Raw genomic sequence first — 20,371 nt, 5'->3', positions numbered from 1 at the left:
CTGAGAAATCAGCTGTTAACCTTATGGGAGTTCCCTTGTATGTTATTTGTCGTTTTTCCCTTGCTGGTTTCAATAATTTTTCTTTGTCTTTAATTTTTGCCACTTTGATTACTATGTGTCTCGGCATGTTTCTCCTTGGGTTTATCCTGTATGGGACTCTCTGCGCTTCCTGGACTTGGGTGGCTATTTCCTTTCCCATGTTAGGGAAGTTTTTGACTATAATCTCTTCAGATATTTTCTCTGGCCCTTTCTCTCTCTCTTCTCCTTCTGGGACCCCTATAATGCGAATGTTGTTGCGTTTAATGTTGTCCCAGAGGTCTCTTAGGCTGTCTTCATTTCTTTTCATTCTTTTTTCTTTAGTCTGTTCTGCAGCAGTGAATTCCACCATTCTGTCTTCCAGGTCACTTATCCGTTCTTCTGCCTCAGTTATTCTGCTATTGATTCCTTCTAGTGTAGTTTTCATTTCAGTTATTGTATTGTTCATCTCTGTTTGTTTGTTCTTTAATTCTTCTAGGTCTTTGTTAATCATTTCTTGCATCTTCTCAATCTTTGCCTCCATTCTTATTCCGAGGTCCTGGATCATCTTCACTATCATTATTCTGAATTCTTTTTCTGGAAGGTTGCCTATCTCCACTTCATTTAGTTGTTTTTCTGGGGTTTTTTCTTGTTCCTTCATCTGATATATAGCCCTCTGCCTTTTCATCTTGGCTATCTTTCTGTAACTGTGGGTTTTGGTCCACAGGCTGCAGGATTGTAGTTTTTCTTGCTTCTGCTGTCTGTCCTCTGGTGGTTGAGGCTATCTAAGAGGCTTGATGGGAGGCTCTGGTGGTGGGTAGAGCTGACTGTTCTGTACCAACTCTTAAAGCTTTTTTCTGAATTCCCATGTAATTTATTAGTGATTCCAGGAAACTCAGCATTATGTTATCTGTTTTATATATGATTTTCCAAATATTACTAAATTATAATAACAGTAATTTACATTTGCTTATACACCCTCAGTCTTCAAGGAAGGGCTTTAGTCCCAAAGGGAATACATAAATTGGCCCCACTAGAAACTGAAATTTAATTCTGCAATTTAAAAAACGGAATGATCCTATAATGCAATGATTCCCAAGCTTAGTAGACATTTAAATCACCTAGGGAACTAGTTAAAACACAGTTTCTTGGGACTTATCCCCAGAGGTTTTAATTCTGTTTTGGTGAAAGGCCCAGAAATGTGTGTTTTTAACAAGCACTCCAAGAGATTTTGAAGCAAGTGAATCACATTTGCAAAAATCCTGCTTAGAATATTACACACAGAGCAGAACTGAAAGTGAGGTCCAGCTATGCTATTAGCACTTTTGTATTAATTCATGAACATCTACTTACCCTCTTTATCATCTAGTTAGGATTATTGGAAGTCTACTACATTCCAAGAGTTTCCAGACACGCTGTCATTTAATCAGCCCAACAATCCTGTCAAATATGTGTTATAATCAGCTCTTTGAAGATGAGGAAACAGGTTCAATAATATTCACAGTAACAGAGTAAGTGACAAAGTTCAATTTCAAACTCAGGTCTGTCTGATTCTGGAATCCATGCTTTTCTCATGATATCTGTCTTCTATTTGATTAGAGTCAAGAATGAAGTTTTTGGCCGCAGAGCTAAATAAAATTCAGCAACTTAGACTGATCTCAAACCTTAGTCCTAGGGGTTAGGGATCCTGAGATAACTGTCTGTTTTCTGCTAGAAGATAATCAGCCCAGTGAACAGCTGCTTAACTCGTTTAACTTAGGGAGGAGGAAAATATAAAATAAAACCTCAGAAATCTATGTAGGAGGTTCTCCACAAAAAAAAATGAGCAGGCCATATAACTAACAAACTGAAATAATCTTCTTCATCTCCTAGGCTCTGTTTGTTTGTTTGTTTGTTTGGTTTTGGTTTTTTGTTTTGTTTTTTTGCCTTGGACATGCTGTCTTCATGCCCTGATTCTTTAGATTTAAACACAGTGTATTAGTCAGCTAGGGCTGCCATAAAATATCACAGACTGGGTGGCTGAAATAACAGAAGTTTATTTTCTCATGGTTCTGGAACTAGAAGTCCAAAATCAAGGTGCCGTCAGACTTGGTTTCTGGTGAGACCTCTCTTTGTGCCTTGTAGAAGGCCCCCTCTGACTGTGTCTTCACATGGCTTTCCTCTGTACGTGCAAGGGAAGAATGGGAGTGAGAGTGAGAGCAGAAGGTAGCTCTGGTGTCTCTTCCTCTTCTTATAAGGACACCAGTCTTATTGGATTAGGGCCCCACCCTTATGACCTCATTCAACCATAAATTACCTCCTTAAAGGCCCTGTCTCAAAATGTAGTCACATTAGGGGTTAGGGCCTCCAAATATGAATTTTGGGAGAACACATCCAGTCCATAACAAGTAGGAAGAGGGAGGACTGTATGGCCTAGCTCTGAGTAACAACTCAGTCATGACAGCATCTAATAACTTTTGAAGTTCAGCCTGAAAAGGGAGTTTTTGGATGTGAAGAAAGTGTTGAGATAAAAGTTTTGTCAGACACTTTGTATCAGGTAATAAGATTTAAATGTAAAAACATGTAATATTTATGTAAAAACAGAAAATACTGTTATAAAATATTTAAAGTAAAACCATAAAATATTGCACAAAATGTAGGTAATATTTATAATATCTTGAGGTGGAGAAGGCCATTCTCAACATGGCACCAAATGTACAAACTATTTTTTTAAAAGAGTGAACGATTTCATGAATAAAAATAATCTTTATTGTAAAATTAACATCCCCCCAAAATTAAAATACAAAGTATAAAAAAGGGGAAAAAAAAACATTGTCAGACAATTAGGCAAGGATTTGTCCTTTAAAGTACTTATTCAGTTGCTTCTTTAGTTCTACCTTGTTCTGAGGAGTGACCTGTTCTGAGATGGTCTTCATGTGATGGAGATGTGGATATTATACCTGCATTCGTAAGAAATAAGAGGAGGATCTTAATTTGATCAGCACTGTGCTTTAGCCAGTTGAAAAAGAGGACATAAACCTTGCCCCCAAGGAGCTTTCAATATGGTTGAAAAGACCAAATAAGCACGTACCCCAAACACTACAGATATTTAAAAATCCTATGTTTACTCATGACATTTGCAGAGCATCCAGTTGGTGTGTGAATTCTGGAAGTGTGTAAGCCTTATGAACCTTGGACAAATTACTTACCTTTTTTAAGCTTTAAGTTCCTCAACTATAAAATGAGGACAATAATAGTACCCACCTCAAGGAGTTGTTAGGAGACAATTCATATAAATTGTCTAGAATGTGTTAAGCCATTATTATCATCATTACTGTTAATAGCACTATATTTGTTTTCTTTCTGAAAATTATTGGGGTAAATCCTGCTCTCCCTTGCTATTAAGATGGGATTAATGAGCAGAAGAACTGATGCAATCTATAATCACAACCAAAAGTATAAATAAAAGATAGATACTGTCTCTAGAGAGATTAATTCACCAGTGACAGCCCCTATGGGATCACTGGCACACTGGGTGTGAACTTGTTTTATCTGCCTTTGAATCAGATTTGGAACCAGGAGAGATTATCCAATGCCTCCAGAATCACATTCACCCTACCTGCCATATTAAGACCTTTGGTGGCTTTTATTGAAGTGCTGACCTGATGATACTTGCTTCCCTCTCTCAGGACTGTTGGAATCCAACCCTTCTGCAAACTTTCTCCTGACTAAGCTTCTATAGCTAAACACATTTGCTTAATACAAATTCAAATAAGAAGAGTTAAGTTCTAGTGATGTCTCTTTCTATTCACACCAGCCTAGATGGTATTGCATTTTGTTTTGAGACAGAAAATGAAGGTTCTGAGTTTTGGCAATATCAGGCAGGGTAAGATGCCTCCATGAGCTAAATGAATTCTCGTTATGCCAGACCAATGGTTGTCACTTGTTCAAAATTATGTTGATCCCAGAATTATGTCCAAAAAATCCAATTATCTAGGAGATGGGGAGGAATGAGAAAGCAGGTCAAGTCACTAAAAATCAATTCTCTAAAACCAATACTCTGTCATTTTTGTCACATCCCTATGTGAAGACCAGCAAGAATTTCCCAGTAATAAAGTTTTTATCTTTTTGCTTTAAAGTGAATGAATGAATGAATGAATAAATAAATAATAAATGCCACTACTCTGAAGATAAATTTGAAGATCAAACAATATAAAGAATAACCAATGATAAAATATTGAGGATTTGCGAGGTGGGGTGTGGGGTAATGGGATCTTGTTTTTCTCTTTTCCTCAGCCATTTTATACACAAATGCATGAACTTCCTGGCAAATGCAGGCGATTATCTTTTCTGTTTTTGGAGACATACTCCCTTGCCTCTCCCTCTTTCTGTCCCCGTCCCTGTCCTTGGTGGTTAAACAGCTGCAACAAACCATCCTAGCCATGAATTCAAGTGGTTGATGTAAATGTGTAGTTTGTCAAATTGACCTAGAGGTGTCTGGATGAAGCAGGAATCCATCCTCTGGTGAATGGACCCTCAGGGCCAATTGTTATAGGTCAAGCTTTAAAGTTATCTTTTTGGGGAGGTCTTTTTTAGTTAAATCACGTATTCTGATCAATCCTCATATACATGCTTCTTTCTCTTAATTGAATTTCCATTCTTTCAGCGCCTCAGATTAAAACTTCAAATGTTCTTTCAGCTCCTTCCTCTCTCCTACATTCATACCTTGCTCTTGATTCCCACCGCCACTATCTGAGCTAACGTTCTCAGCCTCTCTCCCACAAACTCTTGCAGTAGCCTCCCCACTGAGCTCCCAGCTTCCAGTCTCTTCTTGAATCCCTCGTTATTCAGCCATAATAAATGTTTTTAAATGCTGCTCCAATCATTTGGAAAATGATTGAAAGAAAAAAAATCTTCATTTGATCAGACTCCTTAACCTAGTGTTCAAGATTTTCCATATCCTGGACCCAAGTTATTTTTGCAACCTGATTTTCCACTACACCATGTTATGCACCCTATGCTGCAGTAAGTGATGATGTGTGCTTTCCACGCTTTCAAACAATGTATACGACTCTAATGCCTTCACCATCATTGACAAATATTCAGATCCCTTCCATTCCTTCTTATTTAATTTTCATTTATATTAAAGACATATGCGATCAAAGTTAAAAAAATAAAATAATACTATGGGCTTATAATGAAAAATAGCAGTTCCCTTCTTCATCATTCCTCACTCTCAATTCCTGGTCTCCCAAGTTAACACAATTTTAATAATTTCAGTGTTTTCTTTTATTTACCCATACTTCTTAATAACAAGTCTTTATTCTATTTGTGGGTTTTTTTTAGTTTTAAATATGACTTATTTATCACTTACTATAAAAAATGAGAACTTTTAACCCTTACATTACAAAGAGAAAGAGCGAGGACAAGAGACAGAGAGAGAGAGAGAGGGAGAGAGAGAATGTCTATGCCTTACTCTCCAGATACTCTTATATCATACTTTTTGGTTATATCAGCATGGAGAGTTTACACTTTCACGACTGCATAAACATTAGTCACAGTGGAATCATTTAGTGAACTATGGTTACCTTAAAAAAAAAATCTCTTCTCAATTCTCACAGATGGTCAGATGGTACAATTCCTGTTGTTTTTGTTTGTTTGTTTTTGGAGACATGACAAGGGATCTTGTCCTCAACACCAGTCTGTTCTTATTACATAATCCACACACATCTTCAGGGTCCTTCTACTATATGCTAAGGGAATTCTGACAAATCAGCATCATTTAGATGGGTCACTTTAAAGTGACCAGGTTTTAGTGTTGACTAAAACAATAGAGAAAAAAAAAAAACCAATTAAAACCATACTCATGGCTCCAGCCAGTAAATTGAAACAAGTCTCTCTGGTAAAGGTAACAATTATGACAAATTCATATCTAATTTCTTGGGTCAAACGCTCTCAAAATTCATTCCCATATACAGTCTCCAAATTTCTGCCCCAAATTAGCAAGGACCTGTAATGTTTCTTGCCCTGGCAGAGCCTGCAGCAATCGAACCCTGTTTACCTGATGGGTATGGAGAGGGCCATCAGGAGAATTATTCCTTTTACTCTGCATCCCACTCAGTAAGGAAGTATCACAATTTTCTTAAGATTTTATTTTTAGAACAGTTTCACATCACAGCAAAACTCAGCAAGAGTACAGAGATTTCCCATATAACCCCTGCCCCTACACATGCATAGCCTCCCCCTTTACCTTCATCCCTCACCAAAGTGGTACAATTGTTAGAGCTGATGAACTTACCCAGACATATCATAATCACCCGAAGTCCACAGTTACATTATGGTTCACTCTTGGTATTGTACATTCTATGGGTTTGGAAAAATGTATAATGACATGTATATACCATTATAATATCATACAGAGTAGTCTCACTGCCTAAAAATCCTTTGTGCTCTACTTAGTCATCCCTCCCTCCCAAACGTTGGCAACCACTGATCTTTTTACTGTCTTCATAGTTTTGCATTTTCCAAACATACTGTATGATAGCTGGAATCATACAGTATATTGCCTTTTCAGATTGGCTTCTTTCAGTTAGTAATTAGCATTCAAGGTTCTTCTATGTCTTTTCATAGCTTGACAGCTTGTTTCTCTTTAGTGCTGAATAGTACTCCATTGTCTGGATATACCACAGTTTATTTATCCGTTCACCTTCGGAAGGACATCTTGGTTGCTTCCAAATTTTGGCAATTATGAGTAAAACTGTTGCAAACATCTTTGTGCAGGCTTTTGTGTGGATGTAAGTTTTCAGCTCATGTGGGTAAATACCCAGGAATGTGATTACTGGATCATATGGTAAGAGTATGTTTAGTTGTGTAAGAAACTGCCAGACTGTCTTCCAAAGTGGCCCTACCATTTTGTATTCCCACCAGCAAATGAGAGTTCCTATTGTGCCACATCCTTGCTAGCATTTGGTGTCATTGTTCTCGATTTTGGCCACTCTAATAGGTGTGTAGTAGAATCTGATTGTTGTTCTAATTTGTATTTCCCTGATGACATATGTCTTAGTCCATTTGGGCTGCTATAACAAAATGCCAGAGACCAGGAGACCTATTGCAACATTTATCTCACAGATCTGGAGGCTGGGAAGTCCAAGATCATGGCACTGGCAGTTTCAGTGTCTGGTAAGAGCCCACTTTTTGGTTAATAGATAGCACCTTGTAGCTGTAACTTCACATGGTGGAAAGGACAGGAATCGCTGTGGGTTCTTTTATAAGAGCACTAAGACCATACATGAAGGCTCTAGCTTCATGACCTAAGCACCTCCCCACGACCCCACCTCTTAGGTCACACACTCCCTTAGCTGCAAGGTAGCTGGGAGAAGACCACCTCCCATTGGCTTCTTTAATCATACAGAAGAGCCATAACTAATAATGAATGTCCACTAACCCAACACATAGGGCTTTGATTTAGGGGGGAAAAAATGAAACCACTTTCTCTACTGAAAGGATTTTTCAAATGTGACTTATTAATTATAATTATTATATTCATTAATGTTGTTATGATTTCTACTGAGGGTGTACCCCATTGCTCCCCCATAAAAGTATTTTTTGCCTGTTATTGTCAAAACTTCTGCCAACTCAGGGTTTTTAAAATCACCCTTCTCTTCCTTGATTTTAGCGGGTGTCTCCAGCAAAATTCAATGAAGCACATGAATGAAAGTTTTCCAGAGGATTTCATTCTCATGGGCTTTACCAAATATCCGTGGTTGGATCTTCCTCTCTTCTTTGCCCTCCTAATCTCCTACATGTTCACACTGTTGGGAAACATTGCTATTATTCTGGTCTCTCAAATAGATTCCCAACTCCAAAGTCCTATGTATTTCTTCCTCACAAGCCTCTCCTTTTTGGACCTCTGTTTCACCAGCACAGCTCTACCCCAAAAGCTGTTCAACTTGGGGGGGGGGGCCCAAGAAGAACATCACTTATATAGGCTGTATGACCCAGGCCTATGTATTTCACTGGCTAGGCTGTACTGAATGTGTCCTGCTTGGCACCATGGCCTTACACCACTATGTGGCTGTGTGTAAGCCTCTGAGATACTCTGTAATCATGAACCACAAGCTCTGCTGGCAGCTCTCCAGCACTGTTTGGCTCATTGGTCTGGCCAATTCACTACTGCAGTCCACACTCACAGTCCAGCTGCCCCTGTGTGGGAACCAGGAATTGGACCACTTCTTTTGTGAGCTGCCCAGTCTAATTAAGATGGCTTGCGTGGACACCACAGTCAGTGAGCTTACAGTGGTGGCCACCTTCCTGATAATGGATCCCCTCTCCATGATTCTTGTCTCTTACAGTTATATTGCCCAAGCTGTATTTCAAATCCCTTCTGCTGATGGGAGACTTATGGCCTTCAACACCTGTTCATCACACTTACTGGTGGTGTCTTTATTTTATGGCTCTGGCATCTACATCTATATGCAGCCCTCAGGGGACAGCCCTCAAGACGTCATCAAAGTTCTGATGCTGTTTTACTGCGTTATTACTCCCATGGCCAACCCATTCATCTACACCTTGAGGAACAAGGATGTTAAAGGAGCTTTGAGGAGACTTCTGAAGAGGGCCATTTTGTCCAAAAGAATGTAAGAAAATGATGCTTTATTCTGAATGGGAAAGCCCAACAATAACCTGAAATATATCCTCCTTTAAATAGATGTTCCATCAAAATCATGCTCAAAAGTCAATTCAAGAAAACCTTTGTGTGTTGTGTTTACCACTTCTGACACCAAATGTGTTGGCTTTTTTCCCCACAACAACCAATTCTCTGAAACAAACTGGGTGTCCTACATTCAATTCAATTCTGACACGAACTACCCAGAGTTATCATAGGCCCCACAGGTTAAGGGCTCAATTCCACAAAACTGCCTCTGTTACTGGAGAGTAGGTTCTTGTCTCATCCCAGAAAGATTTCAGAGGCTAAGAAAGCAAAGCGAGGATTTATTAAGTGATAGTACACTCTCAGGAGGGAGAGCAGGCAGGCTCAGGTGAGCAGCTGCTCTGAGTTCCTTCGGCAAGCTGGTTACATAGGGTATGAAAATGATTGGGCAGAAAATATTCATTGAGGAGGGAGGGGTTTGGGGTCAAATTTCCTGATTTTCATCCCAGCTCCACCTTCCCCGGGGGAGGAGGAATTTTTGCCCTTTCTTGGTCTTGATTGTAAGTGTCATGGTGTCGGTGCATCATGGGTACTTCTTTTCTGCAAGGCTAATTTTATTGTAATGAGGGCGTAACAAGCAAAAGGTTACATTCGGAAGCCAGAGATTCCCACCTTTTGCCGCCTTTCTTTGCCTCTAGGACCCCTGTTGCCTCAAGATGTAAGGTTTCCTGTCACCTGAGCCGTGTCCCCCACCCCCTTTCTCTGCTCATATCTAGCTACCTACCTGCTCTAATACCTCTGCTTCAGATGCCAATCACCAGTTCAGGCCACTTGTACTTCTGACCAACCAGCTACAAAGTCAAGGGTTCCTAGAACAGCTCACTAAACTCAAGAAAACATTTTTTAAAATATTTATTTATTTGGCTGCGCCAGGTCTTAGTTGTGGCACTCAGGATCTTCGTTGCAGCGTGCGGGATCTTTTAGTTGCCGCATGTGGGATCTAGTTCCCTGACCAGGGATGGAACCTGGGCCCCCTGCGTTGGGAGCTCGGAGTCTTAGCCTCTAGACCACCAGGGAAGCCCCTCAAGGGAACATTTCACATATTTTACCAATGTATTATAAAAAATACAACTCAGGAACAGCCAAATGTAAGATATGCATAGGGCAAAATATGACAGGGAGGGGCAGTGGGCAGAGCTTCCACTCACTTTCAGGGCATGGGTCCCCTGCACCTCAATGTGGTCACCAACTAGGAGGCTCTCCAAACCTCACTGCTCAGTGGTTTTTATGGAGGTTCCCATATGATTATGTAAATCATTGGCTGTGCGTGACTAACTCAATCTCCAGCCTCCTCCCCTCCCCAGAGTCAAGGGATGGGGCTGAAAGTTTCAACCCTCTAAACACATGTATGCTTCCCTCTAGCAACCAGCCCCCATTCTGAAGCCGTACAGGAGCCCACCAAGAATCACTTTAGGATAAACTCAAATATAGCTGAAAGGGGCTTGTTATGAATAACCAAAGATGCTCCTATCAACCCTATCAATCAGGAAATTCCAAGGGTTTTAGAAGCTCTAGGTCAGGAACTGGGAATAAAGACCAAATATATATTTCTTATTATCATACTTTGCTTATGAAAGTAAGCGTCTTCATAAAAAAAACCCTAAAAGTTAGTTTGAAAATTCTTTGGAACCTTTAGTATAGTATCAGTGAAAAATGCTAAGGGCATGTAAAGTTCTGAAACAAATCTGAAAGGGATTACCTGGGAAAGTGTTTTATTATGTTAGAACTTTAAAAACCTTAAAATATAATTATCGAAACTGTATAAAATTTTCATTCATAAAAATATAAAATTATTTTATGACTTCTTACATTTAATTATTTCTAAAACTTATCAAACCAGAGGTATTTCAACAGGACAAGGAAGCACTATTATTAAACAATATTGATTCTATCGGATGTTGGTATGTTGAATAATTAATTTGAGTCTATACTTCATATAACAAATTACAACAAATTAAATTTGAATCAAGAAGTTAAACATTTAGGGCTTCCCTGGTGGCGCAGTGGTTGAGAATCTGCCTGCCAATGAAGGGGACACGGGTTCGAGCCCTGGTCTGGGAAAATCCCACATGCCGCGGAGCAGCTGGGCCCGTGAGTCACAACTACTGAGCCTGCGCATCTGGAGCCTGTGCTCCGCAACAAGAGAGGCCGCGATAATGAGAGGCCCGTGCACCGCAATGAAGAGTGGCCCCCGCTTGCCGCAACTAGAGAAAGCCCTCGCACAGAAACGAAAAGAAGACCCAACACAGCCAAAAATAAATAAATATATATATAATAAAAATAAGTAAATTAAAAAAACGAAAAAGGAAAAAAAAAAGAAGTTAAACATTTAAAAAGCTTTTCATTAAAAATGAAATACTTTTCTGTCATAGTTGTGGAAGAGAAATGCATTTCTGACAATTGAATATATGGAAAAAAAGACCAAAACAAGATGAATAGAAATAATAAAGATGTGTATAACAAAATAAACATCAAAAGTAAAGTTGTTGCTTTAAAATGTAGCCAATATTATATTTTTTTCTATATAAAATATATAAAGACTTAACAAGTATATATGTATAGTACCCTGAAATAAGCAACCGCTATTTAGTGACAGATACTTTATGTACGGGCAAACATAGGCAATATATCATTATGTGACGAAACTCAGTCTTACAAACAAGGTTTTTTTTCAAATATAAATTTATTTTATTTTTATTTATTTTTGGCCGTGTTGGGTCTTTGCTTTCTCTAGGTGCAGCGAGCGGGGGCTACTCTTCCTTGTGCGGGCTTCTCATTGCGGTGACTTCTCTTGTTGCAGAGCACGGGCTCTAGGGGCGCGGGCTTCAGCAGTTGTGGCTCGCGGGCTCTAGAGCGCAGGCTCAGTAGTTGTGGCGCACAGGCTTAGTTGCTCCGCGGCACGTGGGATCTTCCCGGACCAGGGCTCGAACCCGTGTGCCCTGAATTGGCAGGCGGATTCTTAACCACTGCGCCACCAGGGAAGCCCCTTACAAACAAGTTTTTAAAAATTCCGACGAGATTGCAAACTGACATGGTTTCCTGGTTCCTTCTGCTAACCCAAACTGGGATATATGATAGATATGTGAAAGAAGTTGGTGGATCTCAGAAACTAATATTTTTTAAGTGTGAGAAATCCTTTGGAATATAGAAGTTAGCTGAGTCCTGTTACCTTGAGGAAAACAGAACCCTAAAGAAAGAGGTTTGAAGGCCAGGGCTAGAGAATAAGCTGGCCCTCAAACATGAGAGGATCCTTGCCTCCTTCATCACGAAGAGCAAAAGCAGTTTTCCACTCTAGCGGACCTGTCTAGAACTGGACTTACCAGGTCCAGTTTTTGAGCATACTTTAAAGAAACAAGGGAATGCCCTATGCTAATATCTGGGTAAGAGCATTCCACACAGGTGTGAAGGGCCTCAGGTAGACTGCATTTAACATGTCTAAAATAGAAATGATGATGTCAGAGCCTGGCTAAAGATGGATATAAATTACAACAGATAAAGTAAGAAAGGCTGGTCTGTACCATTCTCCACTTCACTCCTTGGGTCAGTTAATAACCATACAGAGTGGCAACAGTTGTTGACCTGTAATTTCACTCCTCCACCCAGGTACACATTACCAACAGAGACTGTTGATGTTCTAGAATATGAACTGCAGAACAAAAGTATCAAACATTTGAAGAACACTTGCACTTTAAGAGGAAGACAACAGATTGAAGTATGTAGAGCAGATAATGGAGTGTTAATGGGATAGATATAATATAAATCAATATAAGAATTATATTTATAATATAAATATATTTATATTTCTCATTTAAAAATGAAGACACTGAGTATCCAAGCAGACAATGACCAGATCATATATGCAGATAGAACTCTGACCCCAAATCTGTAGCAACCAGCCCAGGAAACCAACATAATTATCTATAATAACCAGCCCAGGAAGCCAGCCTATTATCTATAAGTCAGACTTGTAGGAAGTCAGTCCACTACTCTAGCAACAAGCCCCAGAAACCAAACAATAACTTCTGAAACAATTGGCTCCAAATTGCAAGGACTTGATTAATAACTGACAGCTTCCTCATTTTTATCCCTGCTTCCAACTTAGGACCAAACAGAGAAAGTCAAATATGCACTCTCCCAAAAAAAACCTACATAGGTACATAATTAGCAAACATTTGTTTGGTATCTATTGTGCTTCAGGGGTCCTTTACATGATAATCATTCAATACTCACAGTAACTTTTAGGTATATGTGCTATTATTCTCATTTTACAGGTAAGGAAAATGAGGCACATAGAGATGAAGTACCTTGATCCATTGCGCAAAGCTAACAAGATTTCCAAGTCAAGCTCAGAAACCAAGCTCTCAAGCACCACACTATCTTTTGCATATAAATTTTTTTGCATATAAATGTGTATGTCTGTACATGATTATATGAGCAGAGAGAAAAATATGGAAGAATGCATACTAGACATACGTTGTGTGAACGGGAACGTGCTGGGTTTTTGGATGGCGGTGGATGGAGAGAAATTGATAAAACTTGGGGGGAGAGGAAAGGAGAGAAAAAAATCAGTATCGTCATACCGAGCGGTCATTCCTGGACTAACCAGGTGTTGACTTGGCAGTTGGTTTGCTGCGAAGTTCTCGGGCTATACGGGACGACCTTGGAAACCTGTTGGACTCGGCTGTAAGGCGCCAGCCATAGAGATGGATACTCCTAGAGGGGCGTGGCTCTGGGGCGTGGCTTCCGGGATATCTGCAGGTCCTTAGAGAGGTGGATTTTCTGGGCTTCCGGGTGCGTGGGGCTTGGGCGCGCGTCGGGAGAAGAGCTGCAGCCGGGGTCAACCTCCGCAGCATGGGGTCGACCCGGGCCGGCCCGGGTCCAGTGTGAGACATTCCCCCCCTTTCCAATCCCGGCTGCCGTGAGCTGGTCTCCTGGAGTGACCCCTGACGTGGGAGACTGGGCTTTGTGCCCGGACCCGACCCCAGATTTCTTACCCCGACCGGGCCCCAGAGGTTTCAAAGAAGCGGAGGACCCCTGAGTGTAAGAGGGGTGGCTTGTTTTGGAATCTGGTGGGTCTTTGACGCATAGAAAGCAGGCACTTTTCTTTAGTCCTTGGGGTCAGAAGTGTTTTTGAAATCAGATTGAGGAATTTTTTAAAAAACATGGTGCGTATATAGTATATTGAATGCATAACACCCCAGGAGTCTGGGGCAGTCCCATATTTTATTACAGAAAGTAGTATCAGTATTTCCGTAACAAAATATGAATATTCACTCTAAAACTATAAATAATTTCATGTCATTTCAAGCCAAGCTGTTACAAAATGAATTTATGTCACTTTGAGTATTGCCATCAAATGACTTATGAAAATACTCTTGGTTTTCAGAACTCTGGGGGACGTCAAAATTGTGGAGGAGGGATTATGGACCCGTTCTAGTTAATGTTTTCACTGCCTTATTTCTCTAATCTTGTTTGTTTATGTATCACACAGTATTAAAGCAAACAATTCCTGAGCAAGCTGTTGAAAAAGTCTTAGAGTTAATACCTTTTGTTAGTCATTATGTTTTTCAATAGATAGTTAATTGATGATTTATATGTCCCAGACATTCTTTTGGCACTTAGAATGGTGCAGTGTACCAAACTGATAGATAAAACCCCTGTTCTTACGGCATTTATATTATTGTGGAGTAACAAACAAAAGGCAAATAAACATATGTTGTCAGTTGGTGGTGAGTGTTACAAAGAAAGTAGAGTAAGAGGGTGGATAATGGTAGGAAAACTATTTTATATACAATGAGCTAGAAATGTCTCTTTGAGAAGATGATTTTTGAGCATACTTTAAAGAAACAAGGGAATGCCCTATGCTAATATCTGGGTAAGAGCATTCCACGCAGGTGTGAAGGGCCTCAGGTAGACTGCATTTAACATGTCTAAAATAGAAAAGGTTTGGAGTAGAGTGAGTATAGGAAAAGATTACTCTTTTCATTTCTAAAATAATCATATGAATTTCCATTACCAAGAATGTCAAATCGTCAAATCATCTACATCACTGTTAGGCAGATTTCAAAAACCTTTTCTGTTGTGTTTTTCTTTAAGTGGTATAGGCAGTGTTTAATAATACATGTGGATGTTTTTAAACTGATGGCAGTTTTTCATCTTAATACTTTATATATTTTGCAAAGGGGAGTCTTCCTGGAGTGTGAACCTATCTGCAGAGACCCCTCTCCTGAGAGAAAATGACTACAGATCTTATTATTCAGAATGAAAAAAAACCCAGGAGGGACCTGTGATAGTAAAGGTGGAGGAAGAGAACTTTTTTGTACAAGAAATTGACTTGCAGCAGAATAGCCAGTCCAGCCAGGAAGTCTTCTGCCAACACTTTAGACGGTTCTGCTACCAGGAGACACCTGGACCCAGGGAGGCTCTGAGCCAACTCCAGGAACTTTGCTGTCAGTGGTTGAGCCCAGAGAATCATAAAAAGGAGCAGATCCTGCAGTTGCTGGTGTTGGAGCAGTTCGTGGCCATCCTGCCTGAGGAGCTCCAGGCTTGGGTGCTGGAGCATCATCCATTGAATGGAGATGAGGCTGTGTCTTTGCTGGGAGATTTGGAGAGAGAACTTGATGATCCAGAATTTCAGGTGGGAAGAGGAAGCATGTTCTGCTGTGGCAATCAGACCATTAAATTAACCACATTTAATAGTTTGGTTCCTTAATAGTGTCAGTTCCTTTTTCTGTCTCATCTCTCCTGCTAAGCCCATTCAGTCCCTTTTCCTAATCCTGTCTCCATGGGAGTTGTTTCCTAAGGTTTTAGCTCTGGTTTTCACAGTAGTTTCCTCCTAAGCCCAGTGGTCCCTAACTGTCTCCAGGGCACATCTCAAGCAGGTGGACAGGAAATGCTCTGGCAGGAGGTGATATCTCTGGGAGCTGCACAACAGTCACCAAGTTGTCAGCTCTGGCACGTGGAGACCCTGCTCAAGCATGACTCTATAGTCACAAAATATAGAAAGTATTAAGATGAAAACCCCATTTCCTACGAGAGAGGTGAGGAGGAGAGGGAGGAATCTATCTGGGAAGGTGGGTTAGGGTAGCAGGCTCCTACTTGGCCGGCCAAAGCCATCCTTTACAACTTAATCAGTAGTGTTTCTAACCCTAACTCTCACCTGAAATCTTCCCTGGCTCATCTGCCTCTCTCTTTACAAAGTACAACCTTTATTCTTGGTCTTTTAAGCAAAATATTTTTATTTTATCTGTTTTCGTATACCATGTTGGTTTTCATTAAAGCATTAAACTATCACATTCTGTTGCTTTTTATACCACCTCTGTTTTACAGTGTCCTTTACAATGACCTTCTGAATGTCCTATCCTACCCTGTATCTGTAAGTTTTCTATACTCATCAGTGATAAAGTCATCTTTTAAGCCTTTCACTTTGACTACCTTTCTCCTGTCCTCTTCCACATTAAATTCTCTTGTCTTTTCATGTCAGTAGCTTCCCCTACGTGTCACTCCAGTCTAGGTTTGTTACACCTTTTCCTTTCCACATTCTCTACATGCCAAATGTGCTTTCCGTTTACTAAGTGTCTCCCTTTTTACATCCTGATCCCCTTTAGAATCTATCTCCAGAAAAAGCAATAAAGTGACCAGAAGAGTCAAGAAATCAGTCCTTTTCCAGTATTTCCTTTGAGTTCAAGTGGAATCTCCATTTTAATGAGCTCGATGGGACATTTAATTTATTTCCTTCAGGCCAAATTTCACTAAGAATGTGTATTTTATTGTGTTCATAAAGCAATACTGATGTTAGTTTGTTTGAAGGAATTATTGATTTACACTGAATCTTCAAGCAATGTTCCATGTGGGGGAAGATTAAGACAAAGGGTTTTCTCTCCAAGCAATAGAGGAAATACACTTTTGCCTTTCTGCTATACAGTGGGCCCTTTGCGGGTCGCACATCCTCCTATTCAACCAACCGTGGATCGAAAATATTCAGAAGAAAAATTCCAGAACATTCCAAAAAGTAAAGATTGAATTTGCAACACACTGGCAACTATTTCCATAGCATTTACATTGTATTAGGTATTATAAGTAATCTGGAGATGATTTAAAGTATATGGGAGGATGTACATAGGTTATATGCAAATACTATGCCATTTTATATAAGGGATTTAAGCATCTTCAGATTTTGGTATGGAGGCATGGGTCCTGGAACCAATCCCCTGCAGATACCAATGGACAACTGTACTTGTATTTGAATGCAATTTAAAGTACTGTTTACACACTTAGACTTTAACAAATTAGTGCCCCTTTTTGGTGTTAAAGATTATTCTCAATCCTACCTTAGTAATTATTACATAGGTTATTTATGCCTAGGATATGTCTATTTCAACTTTCCTTTCTAGCATTTTCCTTAATTGAACATAAGAGCTATTTATTAATTGTTGGAGAAGCATGACTAGAAAAGAGATAAATGATCCCTTAGGAGTTTAGTATTTCATCAGTTCAAAAAGGTGACATTTCTATTGTTTACTTTTACATATGTTTAAAATCTTCCATAATAAAAAGCTTAAAAAGAAAGTGACATTTAAATGATCCATTTCCTATTTTTGAAAGTGAGACCAAACCTTAGACTGGGAAGTTGACTGCAAAGCAAGAAGTGTCCAAAGGAATGGAATCACAGAAGATGATACTCAACAGAATCTTCAGAGGCAGGAACATTTTCTTGGGGGCTCATTTTGGAGACCTTTGAGAATGCAAGGACAGGTTTGGAGGGCATGAAGGAAACGCAGAGGAAGGTAAAGAACACAAATGTGATCAGTGTGGGAAAAGCTTCATGCACATCATGAATCTTATTGGACATCAGAGAATCCACACGGGAAAAACCCTTTTAGTGTAAAGAATGTGGAAGAGCCTTCAGTCAAAATACAACCCTTTTAAATCACCTCATAATTCACTCTGGCAAAAAACCTTATCAGTGTAATCATTGTGGCAAAAGTTTTAGTTAAGGCTCAGTCCTTATGAAACATCAAAGAAATCACACTGAGGAGGGGCCTTATGAGTGCAATGAATGTGGCAAAACCTTCAGTAACAGCACAGGACTTAGCATCAGAGGTACCATACCTTAACGAAATGTTACCAGTGCAATGACTGTGGGAAGGCTTTCAGAGAAAGTTCAAACCTTACTAAACATCAGTGAATTCACACAGGAGAAAAACCCTACGAATGTGATGAATGTGGAAAAGCCTTCAGTGGAAGTTCTGACCTTACTAGACATCACAGAATTCACACTGGGGAGAAACCCTAAGAATGTGACAAGTGTGGGAAGGCCTTCCAACTGAGCTTACATCTTACTGAACACCAGAGAATCCACAACAAAGAAAAACCATATGTGTAGTAAGTGTGGAAGAGCCTTTAAACAGAGAACAGGTCTTTTTCAACATAAAAAAAAAAAAAGCACAACTAATCAAAATCACTTTGGGAATTCCCTGGTGATCCAGTGGTTAGGACTCTGAGCTCTCATTGCTGAGGGCTCAGGTTCGATTCCTGGTCAGGGAACTAAAATCCTGCAAGTGGCACGGCAATTAAAAAAAAAAAAAAATCACATTGCTTTAATTACTGTAGTAAGAATGTTAAGCAGCATTTGTTTCTCGTAGAATTCAGAGAAGCTACATGAGCACTCTCCATATCTGTCACTGTCTCAATTTCTCTGACATCAAAGTATCTACAGACTAGATTCTCAGAGTAAGCTTATCCAGATTTTCTATTTCTAGGCCTCAAGGCTGACTAATTTAAAATGTAAAGCTTCAAAATGGCCTGTTTCATCCTATCCACAATGAAATTTAGAGAAAAATGCACACCCATAACCCAGAGTTGAAAGTACCATAACATTTCTCAAGTGAGTAGTTAAAGGTTTAGGCATTGCTTTTCTTCCTCGCTTCTTCTTCCTTTGCTTTACGTGTGGCGATCAACACCTTAGTAACTTGTTAGATGTTGCTTTAAAAGGGGGTTGACATGGGGTGAGGAAAGATACTAGGTTCTAGTATCCACTACGCCACTGTGTGATCTTAGGCGAGTCGCCCACACATTCTAGGCCTTAGATTCCTCATCTGTGAATTATGGGATTAGAATATATATTCTCTCAAAGATCCCTTGAACCTCTACAATTGATTTTTGTGAATGCCTTCAAGCTTCTGTATTTAATTCCTCAACCTGACATTCAAGAGGCTCCTCTACAAATTTGTCCCAGTAAGAAATGTTGCTTTCTTCACTATCCTACAAGAGCTCTCTGCTCTTATTGTATTGGTCTCACTTTCCCCAGCTCCCCCCAGTACACTCCAGCTTCCATGTCTTTGTCTTCCATTCTAACCCCCTTCACGCCCTGAATGCCCTCCTTATCTTTGTTGTTTCTCCAGTTAAATTTGATGTATGTCTTACTGTAACTCCACTTAGAATAAACAAGCTTTCTGAGCACTGAACCTCCCAGAGGCTGTATGCAGTACTCCTAAGGTGTCACTTAAAAATGGGCTTGGGAGGGCTTCCCTGGTGGCGCAGTGGTTGAGAGTCTGCCTGCCGATGCAGGGGACACAGGTTCGATCCCTGGTCGGGGAGGATCCCACATGCCGCAGAGCAACTAGGCCCGTGAGCCACAACTACTGAGCCTGCGCGTCTGGAGCTTGTGCTCTGCAACAAGGAGGCCGCGGCACTGAGAGGCCCGCGCACCGCAACTAGAGAAAGCCCTCGCACAGAAACGAAGACCCAACACAGCCAAAAAAATAAATAAATTAATAAATAAATTAATTAATTAAAAGAAAAAAATCTAAAAAAAAAAAAGGGCTTGGGTTAAATAGTATTGACCCTCTTGGGAATCTCTCTTCCCTTTCTTTCAGACCACTTATAATACCATAGGCATCATTTCTTTCTAATTCTCTGCCTTCCCTCCAAACTTGCGTTTCCTAAGTATCATTGTTTCAGAGAAGGAAGCAGAGATAGTGGGTTCAATCAGAGATGATGGCATCACATTTAAGGAAAAAAAAAAGAAAAAGAAAACCCTAGATAGGGAGTCAAAGTACAGACACCTACATCAGAATTTATGATCAGCTACTAGTAATAAAGATCTGAAAAATACACAAGCTGTATGCTTCTCGAGTAAAAGAAGTCTAAAGGTAGATAGTTTAGGGTTGTTGCTTTTACTCCATGGAATCATCAGGGATCCAGGTCCCTTCCACTTTTCACCATCCTCTGCATGGCTGCTGAAGCACCAGCCATCAATTCTACATTCCAGTCAGCAAGAAGGGCCAAAAAGGGACTCCCAGATCAGTCAGCATCTTTCTTGGAGCCTTCTCAGGACAATATATTTCTTCTTATACTGAATTAGCCAGAATTTAGTCACATGACCACAACTCAGCTGCAAGGGTAGCTGAGAAATGTAATCTTTATTCCAGGTGCCAAAGGACACAAATAAAAAATTAGATTTCTGTTATCTAATAAAAAGGAGCTACTTATTTAGTAGGCAATCAACAGCCTGCCACAGTCCCAAATAAAGTCACGGCATTTTGAGTTCTAAAGTGCAGGTACTAACTCGTGTGTGTGTGTGCTGTGAGTGACCATCTATTTTTACTTACAGCAGCTCTGGTCATGGATTATTTGTGAAGGGTTTTTCTTTTTCTTTTTTTTAAC

At 40.0% G+C, this 20,371-nt stretch overlaps 1 protein-coding gene and 1 long non-coding RNA gene across 2 annotated transcripts; both read left to right on the top strand.

Moving 5' to 3' along the window:
- The first annotated feature begins 7,691 nt into the window (after positions 1-7,691).
- On the top strand, positions 7,692-8,634 carry LOC132374464 (olfactory receptor 2B11-like). Its single transcript, XM_059938175.1, is given in 2 exon segments — positions 7,692-7,949; positions 7,951-8,634. Coding segments are annotated over 2 exon segments (942 nt in total).
- Positions 8,635-13,506: 4,872 nt separating this feature from the next.
- Positions 13,507-15,997, top strand: LOC132374500 (uncharacterized). The gene is made up of 2 exons (XR_009505679.1): positions 13,507-13,744; positions 14,887-15,997. It is a non-coding gene; the product is annotated as an uncharacterized LOC132374500 (long non-coding RNA).
- The last annotated feature ends 4,374 nt before the right edge of the window (positions 15,998-20,371 follow it).

This window comes from Balaenoptera ricei, chromosome 11 (genome assembly GCF_028023285.1).
Source record: "Balaenoptera ricei isolate mBalRic1 chromosome 11, mBalRic1.hap2, whole genome shotgun sequence".
Lineage (NCBI taxonomy): Eukaryota > Metazoa > Chordata > Mammalia > Artiodactyla > Balaenopteridae > Balaenoptera > Balaenoptera ricei.
The sequence above is the reverse complement of the archived record's forward strand: the minus strand, read 5'-3'. Positions and strand labels throughout refer to the sequence as shown.